This window comes from Equus asinus, chromosome 30 (genome assembly GCF_041296235.1).
Source record: "Equus asinus isolate D_3611 breed Donkey chromosome 30, EquAss-T2T_v2, whole genome shotgun sequence".
Lineage (NCBI taxonomy): Eukaryota > Metazoa > Chordata > Mammalia > Perissodactyla > Equidae > Equus > Equus asinus.
This window is the reverse complement of record NC_091819.1, coordinates 20,343,139-20,369,099: the sequence shown is the minus strand read 5'-3', so window position 1 is coordinate 20,369,099 and position 25,961 is coordinate 20,343,139. Positions and strand designations below refer to the sequence as shown.

At 53.5% G+C, this 25,961-nt stretch overlaps 1 protein-coding gene across 5 annotated transcripts in view; it reads left to right on the top strand.

Moving 5' to 3' along the window:
- SUSD4 (sushi domain containing 4) overlaps nt 1-14,973 on the top strand; it is a 123,687-nt gene extending 108,714 nt beyond the window's left edge. For all 5 annotated transcript variants that reach the window (XM_070501440.1, XM_044762982.2, XM_070501442.1 and 2 more), the window contains 4 exons: nt 7,520-7,711; nt 9,009-9,153; nt 12,571-12,953; nt 13,951-14,973. In XM_070501440.1, the coding sequence (XP_070357541.1) occupies nt 7,520-7,711; nt 9,009-9,153; nt 12,571-12,953; nt 13,951-13,979 (749 nt within the window). In that variant the 3' untranslated portion in view covers nt 13,980-14,973. The remainder of the gene's footprint in view (nt 1-7,519; nt 7,712-9,008; nt 9,154-12,570; nt 12,954-13,950) is intronic.
- The last annotated feature ends 10,988 nt before the right edge of the window (nt 14,974-25,961 follow it).

The window sequence follows — 25,961 nt, the reverse complement described above, 5'->3', positions numbered from 1 at the left end:
TTTTTCCCCTTAGAAATGCATCAGGCTTTCTTTCCAGCTTCATTTCACTTCAGCAATAGGATTAGTTGACCTTCCCTGAGCTCAGATGGTGGCCTGGGGGCCTGGTGGATGGAAGGACAGGCAGGAAGCCGTGTGAGACGTATTTGCCTGTAAGCAAGTGAAAATGCTCCAACCACACCCTGGTGGTGGGGACAGCATGGGCTTCTGCTTCCAACACCCCCCAAACACAAGGTGGCACTTGCTGCCTGCCCCTGGGGCCCTCCAAGCCATCCGTCTCCCATGTCATGAACAGAACTCACTGGAAGAGGCCAGGAGTCACCTGCAGAAATGATCACAGGCTGGAGAGATGGAAGTGGTGACTTGGGTGGGAGAAAGCATCTCTGTGTCCCTGTTAGGACAGAAGGAGGCAGTTGACTGAGTCTTGGGGAAGCTCCATCTGTGGAGAGGATGGTGTGGTCCACCTCCCAGAAGAAGCCAGCCAGGATTGCAGAGGGTGAGGTGGGAGGCCCATTAGGCGTGTGAGCATCACAGGCCTCCTGAAAGCGAGGCAGCAGCCATGTCCAGAGAAGGTCCTTTGGTGTCCCCGTGGAGGAATGACCACAGAACCGGTGTGCTCCAGTAATGAGCCATCAGCTGGGCTGCCCCTCACAGGGGACATCTGGCCAGAGGGACACTCTCTCATCTCTCACACCCAACTGGACCACGTTCTTGCTGGGGGACAGGGAGGAAATCCTCCTTGGGGCACATCCTTCATGAGCAGGACTCCGCAGGGTGGACACCTTGCCCAGGCCGGAGGTGGACCGAGAGGAATTCGGGGATCCCAGGCACTGGGCAAACCCTTTCCCCTCCCCTCACTCCCCAGAGCACCTTCACCTGTGGGTGAGGATGGGGCGCGTGGGTCCCCCCACCCTGGAAAACAAAGCAGGCAATAGTAGTACCTGGTATCATCCGCCTTAGCAAGCCCCCGACTTGGTACCCTTGGCTCAGGCAATCCTCACAACAGCTCTAGCTGGTGGGTATTATTGTCCCCATTTGACAGATGAGGAGGCTGAGGGACAAGGGGAGCTAACTGGCCAGTGAGGGCAGAGCTGGGCTCAAACCCTGCCCCATGTGCCTCTGCAGTCTCCGCTGGGCATCCTGCCAGCTGGGTGGGCGGGGCCTGGCCTGGGGCCAGAGCTGAAGGTGAGGCGCACGGAGAGGTTCCACGGAGTGATTCTAGGGGCATTAGGAACATCTGGGAGCGTTTGGGGTTGTTCCGATGACTGGGAGGTGCTGCCAGTATTTCCTGGGCAGGCTGGAGATGTTAAACCCCATGGTGCACTGAACAGTCCACACAGGGAACTGCTGCCTGCCCAGATCTCCACTGCAGCCCTGGCGAGAGGCGCTGCGGCCTCACACCTCACCCTCGCTTCTCCTGGGTTCCTTGAGATGCTGCATGATATTAAGAAAGGAGTCTGATTGCCCCCACCTCTGTGGGCTGCCCTTGGAAAAGGGAGATGGTGGGGCGGTCTTCCCTCAGGAAGACTAAAGAACAAGTTTCCGGGGCTCAGGAAGGTACCCCTGTATTTTATCCACGATGGCAGTCGCTTCACAATCGGAGTTGTGTGAGCAGCGGTCCAGCACGGAACAGCTGGGCCAGCCCTTGTCCCTAAGTCGGAGGTCGGCCGAGGCCCGCCCAGGAGGCTGCTGTCCACAGCCATCACTGGTCCGGATCTGTGAAACGTCAATAGCCCCTGGAAAAGCCTTTATGAGTTTTTCCAATCGAGAGGAATAGAATCTTCTTATGTTTCCATTTTTACACTGTTTTCCAGAGGAAGACCTGAGCATCTTTCCCCTGCTTTTTATTTTCCGCACCTCAGATTGGTGGCTCCTGTTTTATTTTTACATCGTGTTGAATCCCCTCCTCACCCGACACTTAACCTTTTCCTGAACTGGCGCCACCACATCTCTAAGTGTCGTCCGCGTGCAATGAAGGATGTTTGAATTTAACATGTCGTTTGTATCAGGTTCCCCGTGGCACTGGGATCTGCACACCCCTGGGTGCATCCTGGGAAGAAGCCAACTGTGAACGTGCCAGGAACGTTGACCTCTTTATTTCAGTGTCCGTCTCACGGGTGGGGCTGGCAAAGCCCCGTCTCCCTTCCCTAGGACATCCATAAATGCACGCAAATCTTTGTGTTGTGCTCATGTGGTGAAGAAGCTTTCATAAAGCTATTATCGCGTCTCGACTTTTCCTTCTCCCGTTAAAGAATGGGACCAGAAGCTGCTTGAAAATTGCAGCTCGTTGCCCCTGGGGGAGGGGTTGCGGGGGTGGGGTGGGGTGGGGGGGTCCTCTGGTTTATTGTGCAGACTTTGAAGTTTTCATTCACTCACATAACAAACGTTTGTCAAGAGTAGTGCTGGCTGCCATAGGAGTTATACAAATTTAAAAGACACAGCCCCTACTTTCAAAGAGTTTATGGCTTTGTGCAAGTACAAGGCATAGAAAACGTCCAGACTGCCCAGGAATGCCAAGGTCACGCCCAGGTCGTGTGGGAGAGCTTGCTGTGAAGTTGGTGTTCATGCTGGAATGAAATGTGAATCGGTGGAAAGAGCCAGAAGCGGGGTGAGGAAGGATGCTCAGCAGGAGAGGCAGGGGCGGCCCAAGAGGAGAGGAGGCTGGACAGGAGGGAAGGCTTATTTGGGGAAACCACAGTCACCTGGCATTTCCAGCCCCAGCTCAGGCCAGCCCAGGGCGGACTGAGGTTCCCCCGCCTCTGCCCTCCCCCTAGTCTAGCCCAAGAGACACTACAGATGGAGAAAACTATACTCTGCGGCTGTTTGGTTGGGTAGGAGTTTTCCTGCTAATCGGGAAGGAGCCATACCCCTCTGTCACGAAGCGAGGAGCAGAGGTGGACAGGGATTAGGATCCGTTTCTGGCTGAGTCTCTGCAGAGCGTCACATGGATTCTGCCCATAACCATCCAGTGTCCAGACTCCATGCCTCACAAAACCCACAACTGTTGCTAATAATTTCTAAGTTGTGAGAAACGTTTAAAAAAATAGAGTTGCAGAAGAATCTATTCGTGCCACCCACGGGTTGTCACGGGTATTATTTTGCTGAGAACTAGCAACTGCTGGGAGCTGAGTCACCCGCTGACCCTAAGACAGTTCTAAGCAATTAACTCTGACCAACCGGAAGTTGGAGGAACCCATAGGTTACTTCCAACGCTAGCCTCATGGCCGTCATTAAGTGGCTGTCTGCTACGGGCAAGAGGCCTCTGTATGTTGGAGCATGTCATCCTGTCTGTGTAGACCTGTCTGCTTCTCAGGGAAGGCACAGAAAGGAGAGAGAGAGCGGAACTCAGTTTAACCCACAGTGAGAGGCTGTGGTGAGAGCCGGAAGTCCTCTGAGCCTTGGGCACTCCTTATTTTTTTTTTTAATAAACAATCATTTCTTTCTTTCTTTCTTTCTTTTTTTTTTTGCAGAGGAAGATTTGCCCTACACTAACATCTGTGCCAATCTTCCTTCGTTTTTTCTTCCCCTCCAGAAGCCCCAGTAGATAGTTGTGTATAGTTGTAAGTTCTTCTGGTCCTTCTATGTGAGCCACCACCACAGCATGGCTACTGACAGTTGAGTGGTTGATTCCACACCCGGGAACTGAACCTGGGTCACCGAAGCAGAGCACATGGGACTTTAACTGCTAAGCCATCAGGGCTGGCTCTCCTATTGTTATTTTTAAGTAAGCTTCCCTGGTTTATAATTAACAACACTTGTGGCTTCCTTCCAAGTTAAAGACCACTCCTATCCCTGCCTCGACTGGGACGCACAGGGGTTTCCTTGCAGCCAAGCTAATGGTTGGCCAGGTGCAATCACTAGATACCCTGAAAGGTGTGAAGACAAATGTTTCCACTTAGGGGGAAAAGGCATCTCCTTTAGCAGCCAATTATGACAGTCTCCGAATTAAAGGTCTACGATGAGTGGTTTTTATCTGGCCTCCGAGAAAACGTATGGAGGAGAGGCATCCAGATCCTCTTTCGGGATGTGTGGGGCAGGCCTGGCGCAGCCCAGGTATTGTCATGGCAGGAGGCGCTGGCGGAGCCCCCGCACGGGAACTCCTTCAAGTGTGGGCACCAGTGACCCTAACTACTGTTATTTATTAAGTGCCTGCTGTGTTCCGGACGGTTGTGGTACGTACTTTACATCCACCTTCTAATCCTCAAAATGACCCTAGGAATTGTTTCTCTCCTTACACGGATGGGGACGCCACAACCCCAAGAAGTTAAACAAGCTGTGAACACCCCATGGCTCATCAGTTTAGAGCTGGGATTGGCACATACGTTTGGGGACCCGCAGCCCGGGCCTGTGTGCACACGCAGTGCCAGCTCCCTCTCCCCTGTTAAATGATTGGTCCGCACGGTCCAGTCATTCTTCAGCACATCCTGGACCATTTGCCTCGGGGTTGATGCCATGATTTGAACAGTCCTTCATCCTCCAGGCCAAGTGAGGGAAGTTGCTGCTGATAGCAAACTTGCATTTATTTACAGGGCCTCTTCAGACCTCTCATGATGTTTTCTGGGCCTTGCAAACGTTCTGGTGATTTTCTGATCCTACAGGGACCCTGGGGACTTGTTGGGAGGGCCTGCTAGAAGGAGAGCCCCCTGCTCTCTATGACCTTGGCCGCGGAAAAGGCCTCCTCTCCCAGGGAAGGTCCGGCCTCCTGTGAGCTCTGGGGCAGCACCACGGGAGGTACAGAGGAGAGGGACACCCCCCCCCCCCCACACACACACCCATCCCCAAGCCACATGAGCTGGCAGCCCTGGAGGCCACTGGGGTGGCAGATGTCACTGTTCGGCTGGCCATACAGCAGACAATTGTCCCCACTCTGCATCCACCTTCACTCTGCTCCTGAGAGCCTGGTGGCTCCCTTTCCTGGGCAGGCGGGTGCTGGAGCACCAGACACTCTCCCTTCCCTCTGTTCTTCCGAGAGAAAGGAGCCTCTGGGGAGGTAGGAAGCAACATCACCTCCCTGGTGAGGCCCAGGACCAGCTGAATGTTGCCAGTGCCTTTTTCTCTCTCTCTCCTCCTCGCCAGCCTTCCTCCCTTCCCTCTCTTCTCCTGCCACCTTGCTCACCTACTGGAAATGCTCACAGAACACCCCGGAAGTAGCAGATTTGACCAGAGCCCCAGTTGGTGGAACTGGAAATGCATCAGGTGCTAGGACACCATGGCCCTGGGCGGCTCTGTGGAGGGCGTCTGCCAGGATGGGAGATGCCCTGGGGTGGCAGAAAGTGCCTCAGCCTTAAAAGAGCTCCAGTCCTGACTCTGCCAGTGTTCCCTGCCAGGGGACCCGAACGCAGTCACCTGACAGCCACCCTTCCTGGAGCACACACTGGGCCTGTGGGCCTCAGACCCCTTCCTGGAACTTCCCCTGTGCTGCCCACTGCAGGCCACATTCCCCACGTCCCCTGGCTGGCTGGCTCTCCTCTGGCTTCGTCCAGAGGGAGCCTGGAGGTGGACAGGTGGAGAAACTGGGGCATTTCGCCCTGAGCCTCTCTGCTCTGGGGCGTCTCCGGCAGTGTCTGAGTTTCCTTGGGCTCCAGCCCCCACAGGAGTCAGCTGTGTGGTTCCAGCTTCTGCTGGGATCCCAGCAACTGGGACTCCTCCATCCTGCTTGTCCAAGGGTGATAGGGGCTTCCTGCCACTGCTAATCAGGGGGCCTCATTGCCCCCATCAGCTGTTCCATCACCCCTGTAAGCAATCACATTAAGGTCCCTCTCTTTAGCTACTCAGGTCCCGGCTGTCCCTGGCTGCCCGCTTAGCTGATGGCAGCTCTGAACTGAGCCCCTGCCAGCTTCCTTCGGCCCAACCCCCAGCAACTCCCGTTTGACACATGAGGACACTGAAGCTCAGAGGTGAGAAGCCTCATGTTCAGGGTCACTCAGCTGGTGAGGAGTTGAGCCAGAACTCACACCCAGGCCTGCCTGGGGCAAGCCTGAGCTCCCACCTTCTCCTCTAGAGAAGAGAACTTGAATTCTCTGAGCTTCTGTTTCCCCATCTCTGAAAAGAGCTGACAGGATCTTCACTGCCGTGTCACTTGTAGGATTAGAGAGAGTGTCTGTGAAGAGCCTCCCTTGGGTGGTCCCGCTCAGCGGGGGGACCCATGTGGCTATCCGGCCTCAGTGGGCACACATTGCTGCCAGCCAGTACTCCTGACACGCTTTCTGTGGCCTTCCAGTGGTCGTTGTGAGTGAGCTGTGAGGGTGCCTGTGTTTCTCCATGGGCCGGGGTTTTGGGTACCCCTGGGGAGGAGCTCAAAAGTTAACTCTTCGTTTTGGTTGGAGTTCTTCGTGGTTTCCACAGATGTGGGGTTGAGCTGGCCTCGGTAGAGTTTGTGCTTTGATCGTTTCTTGAAGAATGCTTCAGTGGCAGTGGCAGTCCTGAGTCCTCCAGGAAATAGAGCTCTTTGTGGCATGAGATGGACAAGCCCCAATTTCCAGGGCTGTCTTTCTGGACACAGAGATGGAACTGCTCTTACCTTATGACCCAGGGTGCAGGCTCAAGAAAGGAATCTGAAAACAACCTTTTTCTTCCCCTAAAATCATAGAATATTAGGGTCAGAAAAACCATAAAATATCCTTGAGGGTGGAGTAAGCTTCCAGGGCCTGCCCCGTGGAGTAGTGGTTGGGTTCAGCGCACTCTGCTTTGGCAGCCCGGGTTCATGGCTTCAAATCCCCGGCGTGGACTTACACCACTGGTCAGCCATGCTGTGGCAGCGACTCACATACAAGGTAGAGGAAGATTGGCACAGATGTTGGCTCGGGGCTGATCTTCCTCACCAAAAAAAAAGAAAAGAAAAAAATAAGCTTCCATTTTACAGAGAAGAAAATCAAGGATTAAATTGGTTAAGTGACCTGCATGAGGTCACAGAGTGTTGGGGGCAGAACCAAGCGTAGGATCCAGGGCTCCTCCTTGCACCCGCTGCCCACTCCCCACTGATCGGGGTCCCCAGGAGCGGGAGGCTATGGCCTGGGCCTGCACACAGAGCCAGCAGAAGTTCTGCATCTCTGTCAATGGCCAAACCCCATCAGGGATCAGGGTAGGGACACCCAAGGATTTGGCCAGTCCCGGATTACTACAGACTTGGGATAGCTGTTCTTTTCAGTAAAGATTTTGTCCATAAATATCTTAATTTTATTTACTAGGTTGCCTGGCACATAATAGCATGCGTTATTAATAGAGTAGCTGAATACCGTCTGTTAAATAGGCATGCTCTTTGCAGCGTAAAAGGAGCCTCTCTTTTATGATGTCCTTTACAATGCCACGTGGTAGCAGCACGTGCTCAGAGTATTACAGCCGGCTTCCGTTTGACCTCTCACAGAAACACAGAAAGGCCGTCTCGGGGACAACTCACGAGGCTGGCGATTAACGTGGACGCACACCTCTAAGTAATGTGTTCTCCCAGCCCGATTTCTGTGCCGGGAGCTTCGCACAGGGTAAGCATATGATTCTGAAACTCTTATTCTCCCCACTGCCCAAGTGTGCCCGCTGCCTCCGATGGTGAGCCACGGCGATTTCATCTGCCACCCGCGGCCTTGTGATCGCTACAACCATGGAACCGTGGTGGAGTTCTACTGCGACCCCGGCTACAGCCTCACCAGTGACTACAAGTACATCACCTGCCAGTACGGGGAGTGGTTTCCTTCCTATCAGGTCTACTGCATCAAGTCAGGTGAGCGCATCGAGCACCTTGCCCTCCCCGCACGGGCCAGGCTCGGAGGGCACACAGTGGCCGCTGGCTGTGTCCTGGGCTCCATCCCTCCTCCCCCACACACAGTGTTAGGATCTCATCTTTGTGGATGCACGTGGCTGATGATTCCAGGCCCTGTTCAGAGGGTCAGGAGCATTAACCTGTCTGTTCCCGGGTTAAAATGCAGACCCTCCGAACAGGGTCCCCATCCCCCTAGCACCCATGGATTGAGCTCCAGCCTCTGCACACTGTCTTCTTCCAACCCCGTCCCCTTCCACTGAAAAGGACACAGGCCCATGGGTGTGACCCAAGCATTGTCTGACTCCACCTTTCTCTTCTACTTAAGGTAGTAGAATACAAACTATATTATTATGGGTGAGACCTGATCTCATTTATAAAAATCTAGGCCACTTGCAAGCTTCAGGGCTTTGTAGTTAGTAACCAATTACTAGCATACCAGCCTCGCTACTGGTCTCAGGGCACCAGGGTAGTGACCACGTGATGGAGACCTGGGCACCAGCGCATACCCACCCACCGTCTCCTGCCCTCCCTGGTCCTGCCTACCCGCCCCGTGTGCCTGTGGCCAAGCAGTGGGGACGGCTGCACACTTTTCCCTGCACACAGCATGTGGGGGAAGTGTGTGTGGACACAGTGCATCTGGAGGTCCAAAAATGGTCACGTTAGCTAGCACTGGAGGAGGGCAGAGAGGGTCTAAGGGGGCGGCTTCTGAGCAGGATGAGGGCAGGGGAGGAGAAGGTGGCAGCAACAGGGACGAAGTCTAAGAGATAGGTGGCTTGTGTCAAAAGGACAGGAATCTATTCTGGAAGGGTCTGCCCATGCCGCCCCTTACTTGGCAGACGTCCTTCTGTCTCTTCTTCACCCCAACCGATGGTCTATTCCAGAACACTCACACAGGGCTTTAGCCCACTTCCCACTCCCCCTGCTCTTGGTCCATTTCAGAACAAGACTTCTCCAGGGGAGAGGAAACCCCTCTCCGCCTGAGCTGCAGGTACATTATTTAGCCCCATGCCAGGCTCACCCCAGTCTGGCGTGTGAACATGTGGGTCTGTCTTCAGTCTGCCGGAGCCCATGCTGGAGACAGGTTTTTAGTGTTCTGGGATCTTGGTGGGATGTAACACAGGCCGACTTGGTCAGTGCCAGGGGCACGCAGTGAGCGGCTCATTGGCCAGATGAATCCAGCAAACAGGGACACGTGGGAACCTCAGCACCCGTCTCAATCTGGGAGCCTCATGCACTGCTTTGTTCTCTCTTGTGGCAGAGCAAACGTGGCCTGGCACCCACGAGACCCTCCTGACCACATGGAAGATCGTGGCGTTCACGGCCACCAGTGTGCTGCTGGTGCTGCTGCTCGTCATCCTGGCCAGAATGTTCCAGACCAAGTTCAAGGCCCACTTTCCCCCAAGGTCAGTGCTGCAGCCTTGGTGGCCCACAGCCACCCGGGTCAGGCTAAATGCAGCCGCTGTGAACAGCAGAGAGAGAAGGTGGTGAGCCAGACCCTTGAGGACTGCAAAGTTGAGGTTCTAAGGGCGCACGGGAGAGAGAGCTCAAAACACTTTGCTGGGCTGTTTCAGGGTCTGGGAGGCCAAAGCGCCAAGCTGGAGACAGACCTCATTTCCCTCTTTCTGCCCTCCCTCCGTGAGCCTGTCTCCCTCCTTCCCTGGATAGACCATTCTCGGGGCACGCATTGCGGGAATGCGGGGAGGGGAGCAGAGTCCAGGTTGCACGCTGTGCGCTGCGCCCCCAGGGGCGTTGTTCTCCCCGCCGTCTATGCATGTGGCCCTGCAGTCACATACCTTGGAGCTTCCAGTCCTCAGGGAGGATAAGAAATACACTGAGCTAATTAGGGAGAAAGAGCAAGGGTGTGTGACCCAGTGTGCGATGGGAAGCCTCAGGAAGAAGAGGATTTTGGATGGGGGAGTCAGGACAGGGCTAGGGAGAAGCCGCCTCACAGGTGGATCTGAGCGTGTGGGTGGGACCTGCCGAGCGCGCTTCTCCATCCTCCTCGGCTGCACGAGTAAGCTTGGCTTGGCATCTTCATCCTCCTCATCGTCATCACCAAGGAAGAGATTGTCCAATACCTCTCTGAGCACACAGAGCAGCCTGTGGCCCTTCCCCTCCCAGCGCCGGCTGCTTGTCCGGAACAAGCTACACCAGCGCCCTTTGGAACAAAGGAGAGCCACTCGGCACTGCTGTTGGTAGATCATTGTTTCTGGAGGGAGAAGTTGTTTAGAAAAGCAAAGGGATGAGTTTGTGACCATTGGGAAAAGGAGGGCAGGGCACCGGTCATCACAGGATGCTAGCCAGGGCTCACTGACACGGCCGCCTTTCACAGAGGAAGAATCATAAGCACCCGTTGGATTCCTGTGCCCATGTCAGAATCTTCTCCTTTTGGGACCTCATGCTTCAGAAAGGGTGTTTATTCTTGCCCACAGGGACAGTCTCGTTCCAGGGCCATGGGTAGAACCCCCTGGAAAAGAGAATGTTGCTAAGTGTAAAAGGGGGCTCCTGGAGTTAACCACTCCTTCTTCTCTCTCTTCCCTCCTGGACAATCCAGTTGTGTCTCTCCCACCTCCCAGCCAGGCAGGGAGTGAGGAAGCTGGCAGTTTCTGGAGATAGAATCTACCTACCTTCCCCTTGACCTCCTGCCCTCCAGGATGGCCTCACCTCACTTAGCCATGCTCCCCTGCCTGGCTGCGGGGGCCCCACAACCTGACATGCACCCCACTCTCCCAGCCACGAAAGGGTGCTGCATGCGGGAGGCGCCTGCATCCTCACCAGGCCCAGAGTGTGTCAATGCCATCCTGGCGCCATAGCCAAGCCCTTGCTGAGGTTGCCGGAACCTTCTCTCCTCTCAAAGCTGCCATCCGCTGTCTTGGTCCTCACCATCATTATTTATTCATCAAGGACCGTGTTCTAGCATTGTGCAATTACGGTATCTAAAGAAGGCCTGAGGATGACAACAAGAAGGCTAAGCCACAGGTTGTGATTTGCGGCACACTGGAGTGCTTTAAAATGGCCCAGAGAGCTATTTTTCTACATGTGCTTGGAAGGAAACTTTCCAGTATTAAGATGTTTTCAAAATATTCCCCAAAACTCTTTCACTTGATTTTTTTTTTAATCCCTCGAGTATTTTTATCTTAAATGATTCTCTAGTTGTTTTGGAAAAATCGGTGTCATCTATTCAAATACATAAGATTCTCAAGGGCAAGCCCGGAATGGATTTTTTTTCTCCATTTCCCACAAGAGTAGGCGCTGGGGAGATGCTCGGTGGCTGTGTCTGGGGGAGCTGAGGGTCATGGCTGGGACATGGGGGAGCTACTGGACCGTGGGACCCACGGCCTGGGCCACTGTTGAGTGAGAAATGGAGAACAGAGGGGCAGCTGGCTGCCCTGGCGTAGACAACTTTGGGGGAAAGGCAGTGAGGAGGCAGGAGGTCCTCCGTGAAGAAGGAGGCAGCATGAGACCATCGGGGGGAGGCCGGGAAGGAAGGGGACTCAGCTTGTCAGGGGTACACTGACAAGCAGCTGTTTGGGGGAGTGGAGCCTTACTCAAGCTCTTACCTTTCTGCCTCCTGCCTTCGGGGACCGTGGGCCCTGCCATCTCCCTCCCTCCACGGGTAGCCTTAAGAATGGTGGAATAAGAACCCATTGCCATAATCTCTAAGCAGGGCGCTCCCAAAAGTGAGTGGACTTGACACTGTCCCTTGAGTGATAGAGACAGTGCAGCCCAATCCTTCCCGCCCCCGACTCAAATGACAGGTCCAGATGTTCCATTTCCTTGGGCTTTAGAGGCCCTGCCACCAGCGCTCAGGGGTTCAGGTCCTGCCCACCCAGCTGGCTTGTCTCTCTTCCTGATTTACCTTCTGGCTGCATCACTCTGCACCAGTTCCCCGCAGAGGAAAAAAGAAACCAAATTCCACTGGCCACTTATTAGTGGCTACTCCAGGTTTGTCTAGGGGGCCACGAGCAGCAAGAGGCCATAGAGGCCATCGGATGGAGCTCACCTTGCGCTTTGGCATCAGACGCTGCCTGGGCTCAGATCCACAGCGCTGAACGTGCAGGGTGACGAGATGCAAAGGGACAAGGCCAGGAGCTGCGTGCGTGCCCACGTGAGGAGATGTCTGCAGAGAGAACAGACCATGTATGTGCCACCCCCAGAGCCCTTGCTCCAGGCAACACAGGCACAGCTTCAGTTCAACTGATGCTGGGTCGAGAGGTGGAGGGGAGGCCACGTAACTTGAACCAGGTAGTGAGATGGTGCTCAGAGCTTTCTTTTTTTTTTTTTTCCTGTTGCTTTCCTCTCTTAACTAAAAATTAGTGATTTTTATACTATAGCAGAAAACAAAACAGAAGCATAAAAGGCACAGGGTCTAACCTTTCTTTGTAGGCACTTAGGGTCCGCAGTTCTCTATACTTTTAACAATTCTATTCCGTTTTCAAGAATCTTCCTGAGGGACGCTGCAGAGGCACATAGAATGTTCTGTTGGAAGGGACCATATGGTCCCCCTGCCCATGAGTTCCTGGCCATAAGGCCAAGCCCAGGGGTCAAATGCGGGAGGAAGGGAGCATGAGGAAGTTGTGGAGCACAGAGGCAGCAGGGAAGAGCAGGAGGGGAGAGGCAGGGGGCCCGGGGCAGTGAGGAGAGGAAAAATTCTGCTTCCAAGTGTGGCCGTGGTGAACGGCACCGTTGCCGAGCCAGAGGCTGCTGCTTCTGCACCACATCCTTGCAGGGTCCGGAGGCGCGCTGCACGGGGGAGCCGTGGTGGCCTCAGCCTGGGGTGGTGTCACTCTGACCTGTTGGCACTGCTTTCCTTTGCACAGGGGGCCTCCTAGGAGTTCCAGCAGCGACCCTGACTTTGTGGTGGTGGACGGGGTGCCCGTCATGCTCCCGTCCTACGACGAGGCTGTGAGTGGCGGCTTGAGTGCCTTAGGCCCTGGGTACCTGGCCTCCGTGGGCCAGGGCTGCCCCTTACCTGAGGACGACCAGAGCCCCCCAGCATACCCTGGCTCAGGGGACACGGACATGGGCCCAGGGGAGTCAGAAACCTGTGACAGTGTCTCGGGCTCCTCTGAGCTGCTTCAGAGTCTGTATTCACCTCCCATGTGCCAAGGGGGCACCCGCCCTGCTTCCGACAACCCAGACACAGTTGCCAGCACAGCAGAGGAGGTGGCATCCACCAGCCCGGGCATCGACATTGCAGATGGTGAGTGATCTCCCCAGGGCCTGAGCCACCCTTGCATACACCTCCACACTCAGCATCCAGTGCCTTCAAGCCGGCCTCTTGCTGTGTATGTCCCCCTGCGCCCCTGCACACAGCCAAATCAATGCTTCCCTCTCACTCAGCTTAAATTGCTTCTTGCTCTCTCTGCATGTGAAAGCCGTGGGCAAGGCCAATTATGGGAAGGAATGATCATCATCTCACAAGTGGTGAGCCCATTAATGGGAATTTCAGGAGGCACAAAAGGGCACCGAGCCGTCCAGACTGGAAAGGCTGCGGCGGGCAGTCCTTGGCTTTCATAGCATCTGTGCGATCCAGGCTATTTTCCTTCTTTATCTCATAATGAGCTGGGCTTCTCAAAGTGATGCTTAGGAACAGGATAACACACGCCAGCTAAAAGAAAGACCCGGATGCGTGTGCTAGAGCCCAGCCCCACAGAAATTTGAGGGACATACAGGTTATTTTTTGCCAAGCGTGAAGTAAAAGATGTATGCGTGTCTGTCACAAGGAAAGGCAGATTGCAGCTCATGGTAAAGTAGGAAAAATGCATCACACTAATTAGGGCTCTATTTCCTGGGGGAGGGGGCACCAGCACCGCTTTAAAACCAGAGCACCGATTCCAGCTTGTGTCGTCTGTAAATGGCAGTAATGATGCAGAAACAGGGGGCTCCTGGTTCCCGGTGGAGTTCCTCTCCTGCAGTACCGTGCTGTCTCTCTGTGTGTGCATTGGTAACCTTTTGGCTTGTATGACCCTTAAGGCACATGGTTAAAATCTATTTTGTTTTTTATGAGCTGGGTATAAGACTTTCCAGCAAATAGATGTATGGCAGAGTTGGTTTATTTGATTATTAACTGATACGTGGAACTTAACATCTCCTTCTTCTCACTGACTTCAGGAACTGTAGGTATTTTGAGAAAGCACATAATTCCAGATCATTTTCGGTGTCCTAAGGAAATACCCATCTCATCTCCTTTCTTACAGAGATCCCTCTAATGGAAGAAGATCCGTAACCAGGCAAAGTCCCAATGACTCTACTGCCCCTCTGGGGATGAGACCCTTTCACCTTGGAGTGAGGCCACAGAAGGACAGGACTTAGGGGGATGGGGGAAGTTTTCTAAGTATCTCCATGGGGACGGTGACTCACATCGTACATCTCGGACTCGACAGCGAGGCTGACGAACTGCGGTGGCAGTGCTTCTAAATGAGACTGGAGGACTCCCCAAGACCAGTGGGGAACAAAGGGATGCGGGAGGACCCCTGTGCCGTCCTGGGTGAAGGTGTTCAGTGTGTCTCGTGCTGTGGAACGTAGGACAATTCTACGCACATGCCATCAAATCCCACGTCCCGTTGGCTTAGGTTCTGACTACCACCTGCCTCCTCTGAAAGCATGTCACATTATGTAAATTTGCTTCTAAAATCTGCCTCCCACTGTCTCTGGACTTCAAATTCGGATGGATCAGCCTCCATGGGAAGTCCACGTGGAGCTGCTGGAAGAGTGGCAGAGCGCCCCCTGCAGGCTCCCAGAGGGAGGGTTCTCATGCGGCCTTTGGACAACCTTCCTTGATCTGGACAGCTCTACTCAAAGCAAAACTAAAGCAGATGTGGCGGTTCCAGTGAGAAAGGAAAGACTCAGGCAGACTCTGCTTTCTGGAAACTTCTAAAAGTAGAGTTCTTGCGCTCCATGCTGTCCTTTGGTGAAATGTTGTCCGTATTTGTAGTCATGTTCTAGCCCATGGATCCGTGGCGTTGGATAAATCTTGTGACTTGACACATGGTCAGAATGTGTTCAGATACATCTCATGGTGGAGAAAGTAACCAAGGTAATGTTTCGTTTGGGCATCTTAAAAAGATTCCACTTAACGATTTATCTTCGAGTCATGAGCCCCTCTCCAGTTAACTCTTATGATTGTTGCTTCCACTCCCAAACTCAGCCATATTTTATTTTCCAAAACAAAAATTGTTTCTGTAAACACATTCCTCCTCCAAATAAAGTATGAGGTTGGATTTCTTTTTTCCTTTTCTTTTGTCCTGCACAGTCCACAGGCTGGCCTCCCAGGCCCAAGGCAGCTCTCCCCTCCCGCTCTGGGGGCCTGGGGCTGCCCCTCCTGCCTGCCAGTCTTGCATTCCTTCTGTGCTATCTCCTGGTACCCAGTGGGTGGTGTTCCTCAGAAAATGATGGATAAAAAAATTTCCCGAGTCCCCAAATGTCTCTTCAAATACATGTTGATCTGTGGCGTTGATTCCCTCCCTCCTCTGGGTTTTAGACAAATGGAAACAAAACTCTGATCCATAAAATTGCTCTGCTGACAGAGCAGCAAGAGCTGGAGGCTTATCAAATCTTGTTTTTTCTTGACATAGACTGATTAAAAATTTAAAAGAAAATGACAGTTTGAAGCGTGACTTTAATAGTGGAGTGGAGTTGGAGGACAGAGGAGGGGCAGTGACAGGGGTCATGGGTGACGGAGATAAAGTGTAGAATAGAACTTGAACCTCGAGGAAGTAACTTGCCCAGCCTGGCACCCCAGGCAGTGGCGCCAGCAGCAGCAACAACGTGCTGAGCATGTGGGTAACAGTGTTTAGTAATTATAACTTTGTTTAGTGATGGCCTTACGTGTCCCTGGCACAACTTTGTACTGCAAGCCCCATAAAAGGAGCTAGATTGGTGCTTAAATGCCACCTGGCCCACCCAGGGACAGATGGCATGGACAGCTAGGTGGGCATGCGGGGATCCAGGGTCCACCGTGGACAGCCTCCCCTAGGCAGCCTTCCCAGGATCTCTCTCAGGCCAGGTCTCGGCTCTTCTCCATACCCACACCCATCCTCCTTCCCATGCCCGCTCCATGGAGGGTGTGCGTCAGAGACCATCAGGCAAGTAGGTGGGAAGAGGTGTGCAGGGATGTCTCTGGGGCCTGGCCTTGCCTCCTTCCAGAAAATGTTCTGGAAACGAGGGAGCAGCAGCGTGCCACCCTGTCACCTGTGAACCAGTACAGGGATGCGTTTCCTGCCCCCTGTGCCTGGGAGACAGGTAACACAGGTGCCATGTACGTCCAGATATGGTGTCAACCTTGTTCTAAGAACAGCGGCAAGTGGGAAGGAAATGCCTGCTTAAGGGCAGCATCAGACAATGTCTCACCGAGTCACCTGGACTCTCCCCTCAATCCTTTTAGTTTGTGGCCACATCAGAGTCTCACCCACAAATACTATTTCCTAGGATTCTTTTTCATTATAGTGAGTTTATGTGGCAAGAAGGAATCACCAGGGTATCCCAAGCATGTCGTGATTCGGACTCTTTTGGTTCAAAAGTCCTGGGAGGTCCTCTGGATGTGAACGAAATCAATCTTTCTCACGCCACCACAGGAATTAGTAGGCATGAGAGTGCACCAGGCGTAGTGTGACTTGGGGCCCTAGAGGTGTGGTGTGCGAGAGACCCATCCCCAACGGCAGTGCTCCCTGCTCTGGGAGAAAGAGGCGCCTTCAGGACCATGGTCAGGGGCGTGCAGTTGAGCCCCGGAGGGTGTTCCATGGAGCCAGCCCAGGTGTTTACAGAAGGGTGTGCTGCAAGGGCCTGCAGAGCAGCAGTTTTCTGGCTGACTGGCTCCCGTCGTAATCACTGCAGAAGTCACAGGGCGTCTTCACACTTCACTTGTGTGAAGCTTTTTTTAATTGCAAGGTTGTGATTTGCTGATGTGGGATCTTTAGTCTTTCCCACCTAATTACCCCCATCCCAGCAGCTGGCACCCAGACAAGTCTGCCTTCTCCTCCTGCAGAAGTATTTTGCCCCTGGCTGCACAGCAGGAGTCAAATGCAAAGGCCCACGGGCCACAGCCTGTTGGGTCCAGGGGCTTCTCCCGTTCCTTTGCTCCCTCCAGGGCCCCCCACCTCCACCCTAATCCCCTCCCCTGGTATGGCCCGGGTCCCAGTGTATTCCCCCCAGAGGCATGGCAATATTGTGGGAGAACATGGGCTTTTGCAACCAGCCATTGCCTGGCTTTAAAACCCGCCTCTGCCGCTAGCTGGCTGTGCACTTAGACGAGTTATTGCCCTCCCTGGACCTCAGTTCCTCATGCAGAAGGTCGAGATGCTTGACCTCTGCCCTCCTCGCTGGGCTGGGATGTGGATGACAGCTCATGTAAGTCAGGCACCTGGCGCACAGTAGGCATTTGATAAATTGCAGCTGTTCTCCCTTGTTGCGGAGTGTGATGGAGGGTTTCACGTGGGTCACTAACTCAGGCACACGTCCCTGGACGCCTTCGACTTGCCTTGTTCCCTGCTGCCCTGGAACATGTCTGCAGGCGAAGTTTGTTTGGGGCTGCCCCAGGCAGTTAGACTGAAACGTGCTGTGCCTATTCCCCGGACCCTTCTCCCAGGAGCCCCTCCCAGGCTTCTGTATGCGAAGCTTTCTGGGCAGAGGGAAGTTTTCAATCCTTGGTCCTTTGGGCATTTCTGGAATGCTCCAGAAAGTTCTGCTCAGGGAGGGCAGGACAACCTCACAAATTTCCCCAAGGACTCAGGTCATCTCCACAGACAGCCCTGTAGATTAACACTCAGCTGCTTCCCTCATTTTATTGTCTATTTTAGATTTAAAGCATAAAATTAATGCCTATCCATTTCCAAGGTGATAAAGGGAAAGCCCGGGGTAGGGAGGTGTGGTCCAGCAGGCAGAACAGAGCCCCTGAGAGCAGCAGCCGCTTGTCAGGAAGGGTGGATGCTGGGCACAATGGCATTGAAATTATACAATTTAACTCAGAGTGTGTGGCGTCGGCACAGCCGTGTTTAACTGCCGTGGCAGGCGGGGTACCGTCTCCACCCTGGGCAGAAATCAGTCCCTGGGGACCCACAGTGCACAGTTTTAAGTGCCCGGAGGAGTGCCCAGCTACCTGAGTGGGAGCGTGAATGTGCTACACCCAGAGCCTCATCCAGGCATCCAGAGCCCGCGGGAGCCCTGGGCCTCCAAGGCCCTGGGATAAAGAAACCGGAACACCAGCAGATGCATAAAGAATTTGGGGCGAGGGGGACGAAATGGAGCCTGAGGGAATAAGGGGACTAATATTTTCTGCTTGGAACCTATAAGAAATATTTATAGACCCCGTTTCAGTCAATAAATATTTATTAAGCACCTGCTAAGTGCCAGGCCCTGTCTGTGCTCTCTAGTCCAGTGAGAAACAAGGACCGGTAAACAGGCAGCGACATACAGGAGCTGTGAAGCTCAGGATGCCTGACCCAGACCTGGGCTTTCAGGAGGCAATGGCAGCCGAGCTGGGAGCTGGCAGATGTGGGTGTGCAGGGGGAGAGGACCACGTGCCATCCTGGAGGTACAGGAGACCTGGGTGAGTTGAGAAATGGAGAGTTGTCCTGTGTTTTGGGAGCCCAGAGCTTGCGGGTGGAGAGGATGAGAGGGTGGGCAGACAAGGAGAGAGACGGGCCCAGACCAGGGTTCCCTCCTCGGGCCACCTGAGGACTCAGGACAGAACATTCCACAGGTTCCCTCAAGACCACATTCTTGGGTGTGACAAACTCCTTCCTCATGTCGTCCCTTCCCGTTTGGTCTTAATGGAGATTTTGTCACCCATGCCCTGTGCGCTTTGCTAACTCTCGGGCTCCATGGTTCCAGGACTCTCATCTTTCCTTCGTGTTTTACAACTCCTTCAATCCTTTGATGCTAGATTCCTTCGCATCCCCTCATCGACATTTATGGGAAGCCCATGAGTTATCACTGAGCTGCATGCTGAGGGCACCTAAATGGATGAAATACGCACACAGGAAACCATAAACCAGGCGGACGGGCAGCGACAGCACCACATACCCGGTGTCTGGCAAGCACATGGAGGAGGCCCCCAGCCCGGCCTGGGAGGTGGGGGATGTCTCCCAGAGATGGGGGTGCAGAGCCCCTTGGCACAGTGAGGCCATCTTTGTGCCCACATTAGCCACTCTTTCCCCGCCATCGAGGAGAATCGCAGTGCTAAATGGGACTCTCAAACTCGGCCGTCTGCTAGCTGTGACGTCTTTCTCTGCTTCAGTTTCCCCAACTGTAAAACATGGGAAATCATAAGACCTACTCCATAGGGTTGTTCGGTTGAATCTACGTAAAGTGACTAGAACCACGTGGTATAGAGTACACAGTCAAAAGGTGTGACCTGTTACCGTTATTAACTCGGCCGGTTCTGTGATGCTGGCTCCCCTCCCCGACATCCCAGGCACGAAATTAAATCGACCTCCTGGGGTGTGTTTGCTCTTCTCCACAAGCACGGCACCGTGACGTGTTCCACTCTGATTATTGCACCGTCTCCACTTGGCCACTGAGATTCCCTCTAAGCTTTTAGTGCCTAAACAAGCCCCTGAGGCACAGGTGTCAGCCCACTGGAAAGAGCCTGTCCTAGTATGATCCAGTTCACTTTTCCGAATCTGCCTTCACGGATGTCGTGAGAAATGGGAGCAGCTGCTCTACAGAAAACCGTCTTCAGGTTCCCCACCCCCCACCATCCTCCCCAAACCATCCAGGGGCAAAGCCACAAAGAAGAACGAAGCTAGTCCAGACTTGTTCTTTGTTAACTTATGAACTTACAGTGATTTTTGTCAAGCACCACTTCCATGTCTAAGGCCAACAAGCCGTCTGTTTAATAATTGAGCCAGATGCTTGTCTCACATCAACACCGAACTCCCGAGTCCAGAGGTCACAGACCTACCTTCTTCATTTTGGTCCAACGCTGTCTCAGCTGAGCATCTCCATCCTCACAGGAGCTCCAGCCCCTGCAGTTCTTCGGGGGCCCCTAATGTTGGCTTAGCAATATCAGCTCTGGGTCTTCTAGGGGCCTGGAGTGGGCACTTGGGCAGAGCTGTCAACTGGTTCAACTCTTGGGCGTTGACATACCACAGACCTTATTTTAAATCTCAGCGCTGTCAATTATAGAAGCAAAGCAAGGCAAGAAGATTGACATTTAAGCCTCATATCCTGCACCTGGAAAGTGAAGGTACTAACAGCACCTATTTCATAGTTTGTCATAAGGATTAAATGTGATGGCGATATTGACAGCTTAGAACACTGCCTGGCACAGAGCGAACACTCAAAAACAGTAGCTGCTCTCAATACCCTGTTCTTTCTCCTTCTGTGCTCCGAAGGAATCAGAAACGCCCCCTTCCTATTAGTCTCCTGTCAGCCCTGCACCATACCTCAGGGGCAGCAGTGTGCCCCTGCCGCTCTCATCCTTCTTGCCTTAAAAGAACTAAGAATGCTCCGAGGTTTGGTTTGGCACGCCCCACAGCTCCTGCCCATCTCGGGGTCAGCTCCCTGGCCTCCGTCTTCCTGGTCAGGCTGCACCCCTCAGGCATCTGTGAGCCCCTGCTCCTTCCCCATGTGAGGGCTCACCAAGGCTGGGTCCAGGGAGTCCCTGTCATAATACGCTGTGAGGGCTGCCAGCATCCAGAGGGGACATCCTTGTGGAGTCTTGGGCTGTGAGACCGGCTCTCCCCGACTCTGAACTTACTGAAATATGGTGTCATAACAAAAACAGGGTTAAACAGAGAGCCTCATGGACTGAGCGCTTGGGCATCAAGGCATGACTGCAGCCAGCCCCAGAGGACCCTCTGACATTGCATGGGGCGTCTAGCACCGTGGTTCTCAGCTGGGGCGACTTTGCTCCCCCAGGGGACATTTGGCAATGGCTGGGGTTGTCACAACTGGGGGATGGACACCCCTGGCATCCAGTGGGTAGAGGCCAGGGATGCTGCTAACACCGCACAGTGCACACAACACAGCCCCCACGGCCAGGAATCTCCCAGCCCAAATGCCAGTAGTGCCAGGGTTGAGAAACCTGATTTAGGAGAGAAGTTCCGTGAGGCTGTGGGACTTCCTCTGTGCCCTACAGCTGCCAGATGACCAGGGTTTGACTCGGTCACCCGTGCTCTGAATCAGGGCATCCAGACCCCTTGGTGTCTGGGACCCTTTGACAGTCTGGCGAGGTCTATGGAGCCTTTCTTAGAATAATATTTCTAAATGCATAACGTAAGTAAAACCAATGGATTATATGGAAGCACAGTTATTAAAACACTTTTAAAAACTAATATATAACACAGTTATATATTTTTTTCTTGATTAACATTAAATAACAAAGTCTGGCAGTAGGTCTAATAACTACCATAAACGCAAGGCGGCGACAGTTTGCGTGAACAATATTTTGAGATCTCTGTAAACACTGGAAGGTGATCTGAAAATATCTGGAGTTTCTTTTGGTGACCAAGTCACAGGCACAGCTGATGCTATGGTTCGTTGTCCGCATGACAGTGAAAGAAATGCTAACCTCAGTTACAGGTTCATAAGAAGGAGATGCAAGTGTTTCTCATTCAAGTCCCTGGATCCCACGAGTTCTAGCCACCAACCCAGGTTCCAAAGCCTTCCTCTAAAGCCTGTGTTGCTCAGGCTGAAGTTTGCATGCAAACTGGCTCAATTTCTCCTCCCCAACAGGCATGAGTTCTGGATTCAGAGAAGATACTAGAGAGTCTCATGAGCTGTCATTAGTCTCAGAGTAGCCCTTGTCATTTAGTCTGTAGTCAAGTGAAAAAGCAAAGGCTTTGGAAAAAGAAAACCTCCCAGCTCTACCATTCACTAGCTATGTGACTGTGTATTAGTTCCTTAACCTCTCCGAACCTCAATTTCTTCATCCATAACATGGAGAGAGTACCACCTGCTTTGCAGATGTCTTGTAAGGATTAAATGAGACAGGAAATGTAAGAAGCCTAATGCAATGTTTAGTGCATAAACAGTTGTTCAAAAATGGGTGGTTGTTGTTGTTAAGAGAAGTCAAGAGTTGAATAATATTTTCAGCAAGATTCTAGAGAGTTGAAATCATAATGCCGTGTGGTCTCTGATCTGTGTCCAACACATCTTTCATTTGTGCACCTGCTCAAGAGACTTTTCACAAATTCTGCATCATTTCTACCTTGTTCCCTCTCCGTTATCCATATATAAGTGTTTTCCAGGTCATTCTACCCCCAAAGCCGCAAGTTTACATGCAAGTGTGTATCTTTCATACCTGCCACTTTCTACTTCCCCCTAGACAGGTCCTCTGACTGAGGCTCAGTCACCCACACATGGTGGCTCATCCTGAATCTTGGAGATAACCCCAAGGTGGTATGTACTGCCCTGTGTTTGGAGCAATTTTTAAAAAAGATTTCTGAGACTAGCTCCACTTTTCCGAACTCTGAACAGCGCTCCTGGCCTCAGCGTTTGAATGTGCCTCCTGCTCAAATTTCCCCACGCTCCCCACACTCCTAGCGTGGACCTGCCTAGGTTTTCTCAAACCGAATTGGAAAAGTTGCATTTAATGAGACCCAATCTGAGCCCGTGTCTGCTGAGGGTCGGGCTCATTCTAGCCTTTCATTGAACGTAACGTTGCTGAGAAAGATGGACCTCAGATCTATCTGTCTCCCGGGGGGGGGGGGGGCAGCCCGTGGTGGGTCTCCTGTGGGTCCCTGTGGGGGATCTTGAACCTTAGTTCCTGTCCCTTTTCTCTGAGAAGTCTCTATATGGCAGCATTGCCCTAAGTTCAGGATGTTAATAGATGTCAGGTGGGAGAAGAATTCTGAGGTCAAATTTGGGAAAAGTTCTGTGAAGCAAATCATTGGGCTTTCTTACTGAAGGACACCTGGGTTTTTAATACGGTCATGGTAACATAGGGTTTCCCATGGGACCCTCTTATCACACAGCATCCCCAGGACCCCTCTGGGCAACACTTACCTGGGATCAGAGGGGGACTGACCGCAAGGCCCCTAGAGCCCACACCTCACGGCCCCACAGTCATACAGGCCTCTCCTAGTCCCGACATCTTCTCCTCTGCAGTGGCCAGGAGGCCACTGTGGCCCCAGCTGAGGCGGGGTGCACTGCTAGGGTCACATGCCACTCCCCAGCGGGATCCCAGGACAGCAGTCCTCTCTACCCCCGATGGCTGGGCACCCACCTGTTTCTGGAGGACCTCACCAAGGCCCCGCACACTCTGACCCCAGGGAGAAGGATCAGAACAGACACTGCTCAGCTTCCCGCTCAGAGGTCGCTGTGATCCAGGCCTTGTGGCCACTCTGCTCCCCACCCAGGACGGGATCAGCCGAGACCAGAGAGGTGGGCCAGGATGTAACTGAGCTGAAGCAGCTGCTCTGAGGACGCCTGTGGGCCATGCAGAGCAAAGACAGAGGCTGGGGCCCTCGGTGGGCCTGCCCCGAACAGGAGGACGGTTCAGACGCGGCATTGCAGATACCAAGCAGAGAAGTTGCAAGAAACACATTTTCAAACGATCGACAATGTGAATGAAACAAATTGGGATCAACCATGCTTACAGGAAAGACAGAATTCTCTTTTTATTCTCTCTATAGAAAAGAGCATTACAAAATTACTGTCCCACGAAAAGGAGATCAAAGAATATACAGCCAAGACATGCAGGAGAAAAGCACTATAGGTGAGTGGCAACAGATGAGCAATAATAATAACATAAAATATTTTGTTATTTTTTTCTCAAATTTTCTGATGTCTGTATTGTCGGCTTTTTGAAATGGATACTTTGGTGTGATTTCTTATTCTAAATAAATGCTCATTTTTGTATTAACGTTGCATTTGTGGTTCTGCATTCTTTTCCTTAAGGATGGCCCCCAAGGTTCTGGGCCCCCCCGAAGAGGTGGCGGGTGGTCGGGGTGGCGTCTTGGATCCCTTCCAGCTCTATCATTTTATCAATCTCCATAAAACCCAGGTGTTAGGAAGACAGGCCTCTGATAATAAGGTGAGAATGAGGACTAGTGTTTGTAGGGCTGTCAAGTTTTCCCAGCACTTTCGTGTCCATTATCTCATTCAATTCTCCCAATAGCTCTGGGGTATTGAGGTGGATCATTCCACAGGCCTAAATAATACATTCTAAAAAAACCCCTAATGAGACCAATGTTCTTTGAAACTAAGCATTTCCCCCTGGCCTGAACTGCCCCACCAACCTTGGCTGTGCGCACCTGCACCCCTACTCAGCCGGGACCCCTCCGCCCCCAGGGATGGCACCGCGAGCTCAGCGAACTGTTGCTGCCATTTCCCTGGTTTGCCTGTTCACCAGACAAACAGCACCATCTGGTGAAGCCAGGAGACCTGGCTTCTGGGCTCTGTCACTGCATGGGTGATCCCGAGCAGACCTGGTTCCCTCTCTGGGCTGTAGTTCCCTGCCTGTCGAAGGAGCGAGTTGCGTAAGACGGGGTAACCTGTAGCCCCTGGTTTTAGAATTTCTGTCTTGGTCCACGCCAGTGTTCTCAGGGCATGAGTTTCCTCCTCTGCCCTCGGGAGGCCCTGGTGTGCCAGCTCTCCAGGAACAGTGGCCCCCTCCTCCTGCCAGGCCCGCATTGTGCCCAGGGACCTCTTGCTGGTGAAAGGCACAAACCCAAAGCCAGGCCGGGTGCTGCTCGTCCTGGTTTCTAAAGGGGCAGGGGCTAGGCCACAGTGACCACTGAGGGGTGGGGTGGGCAGCTCCCTCCAGGGAACACAGGCCTCCTGGGGCCTGCCACCTTCCTCCATACGTGCCAGCATGGTCACGCTCTCTCCTCGCTCTCCATCCGAGCAGAGGGCTGGTGAGAGGCCACAGGATGGTTCCCAGGGGAGGAGTTCCAGGGTCATGTGTAATCCACAGAGTCACCCCTGAGGAGCCCAGAGCTGGTGCGATGGGACAGAGCGCCTGAGCCAGGAACCCCAGCTTCTGAGTATCTTGGAGCCTTCCTTCTACTCCTTCAGTCACTCCTTCCCTCAAGCAGTCATTCAATGAACACATAGTCCCAGGCACCATGCTGTCAAGTGGCTCCATTCTCTGCACACCCACTGGCCAGGGCCCGACCCCCCGCCCATCTGGCCCTCTTCCCTCCCAGATCACCCATTTTGCTCCACTCCCTCTCCTTCCATTAGCTCCAACTCCTGAAGGCCCCTTCCCTGTCCTTGCCTCTGCACAGGGTCTGAGAGCCCCCACCCCTCTCAGGAAAGGAGGGGCCACCCTGGGCCCAGGAACTGCTCATTCACACAAAGGAGGGAGCAGTGGCTGGGTGCAGTCCGCACCCTGGAGAAGGGGCTAGCTCTTCCTGAGGAGCAGCATCAGAGGGATCCACAGAGGACTGGGATCCGGAAAAGCAGGCCAGGTTTGCTGCGGGGCTGGGGCGGAGGGAGAAAGGGACTCAGGGAGAGGGGGAAGCCAGGAGGAGGAGGAGGAGAGATGGGAGGGGAGATGAGTGAATATGGGGAAGAGAGGGTGGACCGGCAGGAGAAAAGAGCCCCCATGCCCCGCCCCCCACCCCGGGCCATCCTGCAGTACGGCCTCCCCTGGGGACAGAGGTGGGCCCCTTGCCCCACTGCGCCTGCGCCGCACTTCTGCTCTGCATTCCGGTCAATCCCCGCTCCCCAGGCTGATCAGCAAGGCAGCAGCAACTCTTCATGGTTTATGTGGCTGCCGCCTGGAAGGCTGTTTCGCTACCTTTGACCCCCATCAGCACCTCGGGCTGTCTCTCTGAATGCCGACGGGGCTGGGGCGCTGAGGGAAGAAACACGGCCCTCTGTGTCAGACTCTTCAGAGGTCGGAGAGTCCGGCCCCCTATGTGTCTCTGCTGAGCCAGCCCCAAAGGTCAGGGTAGTTCTGGGGCTTCAGAACCAACCTGGGGAGGCAGCCTGGGCTGCCAAGGTGAGCACTGGATGGGGAGTCAGGAAAATGACTCCCACCCTGGTTCACCTCTCTGGGCTTCGGTTTCCCCACTTGCACAGGAGGAGGTGAACATAGATGATTCCTGGGGTCCCCTCTGGCTCTGATGCCTTCTGCTTCTACTTCATTCCTGCGTCTGCAGAGGACCAAGTCCAGCCCCCGGGGTACAAGGAGAATAATATAGCACAAGGGACAAAAAGTATAGTTTCTAAATACCTGGGAGTGAGCTGTTAGGTCTGGGAGCTGAGGGTGATGACGGAGAAATGTGAGTGACCGTCTTACAGAAAGTGTCACATGTCA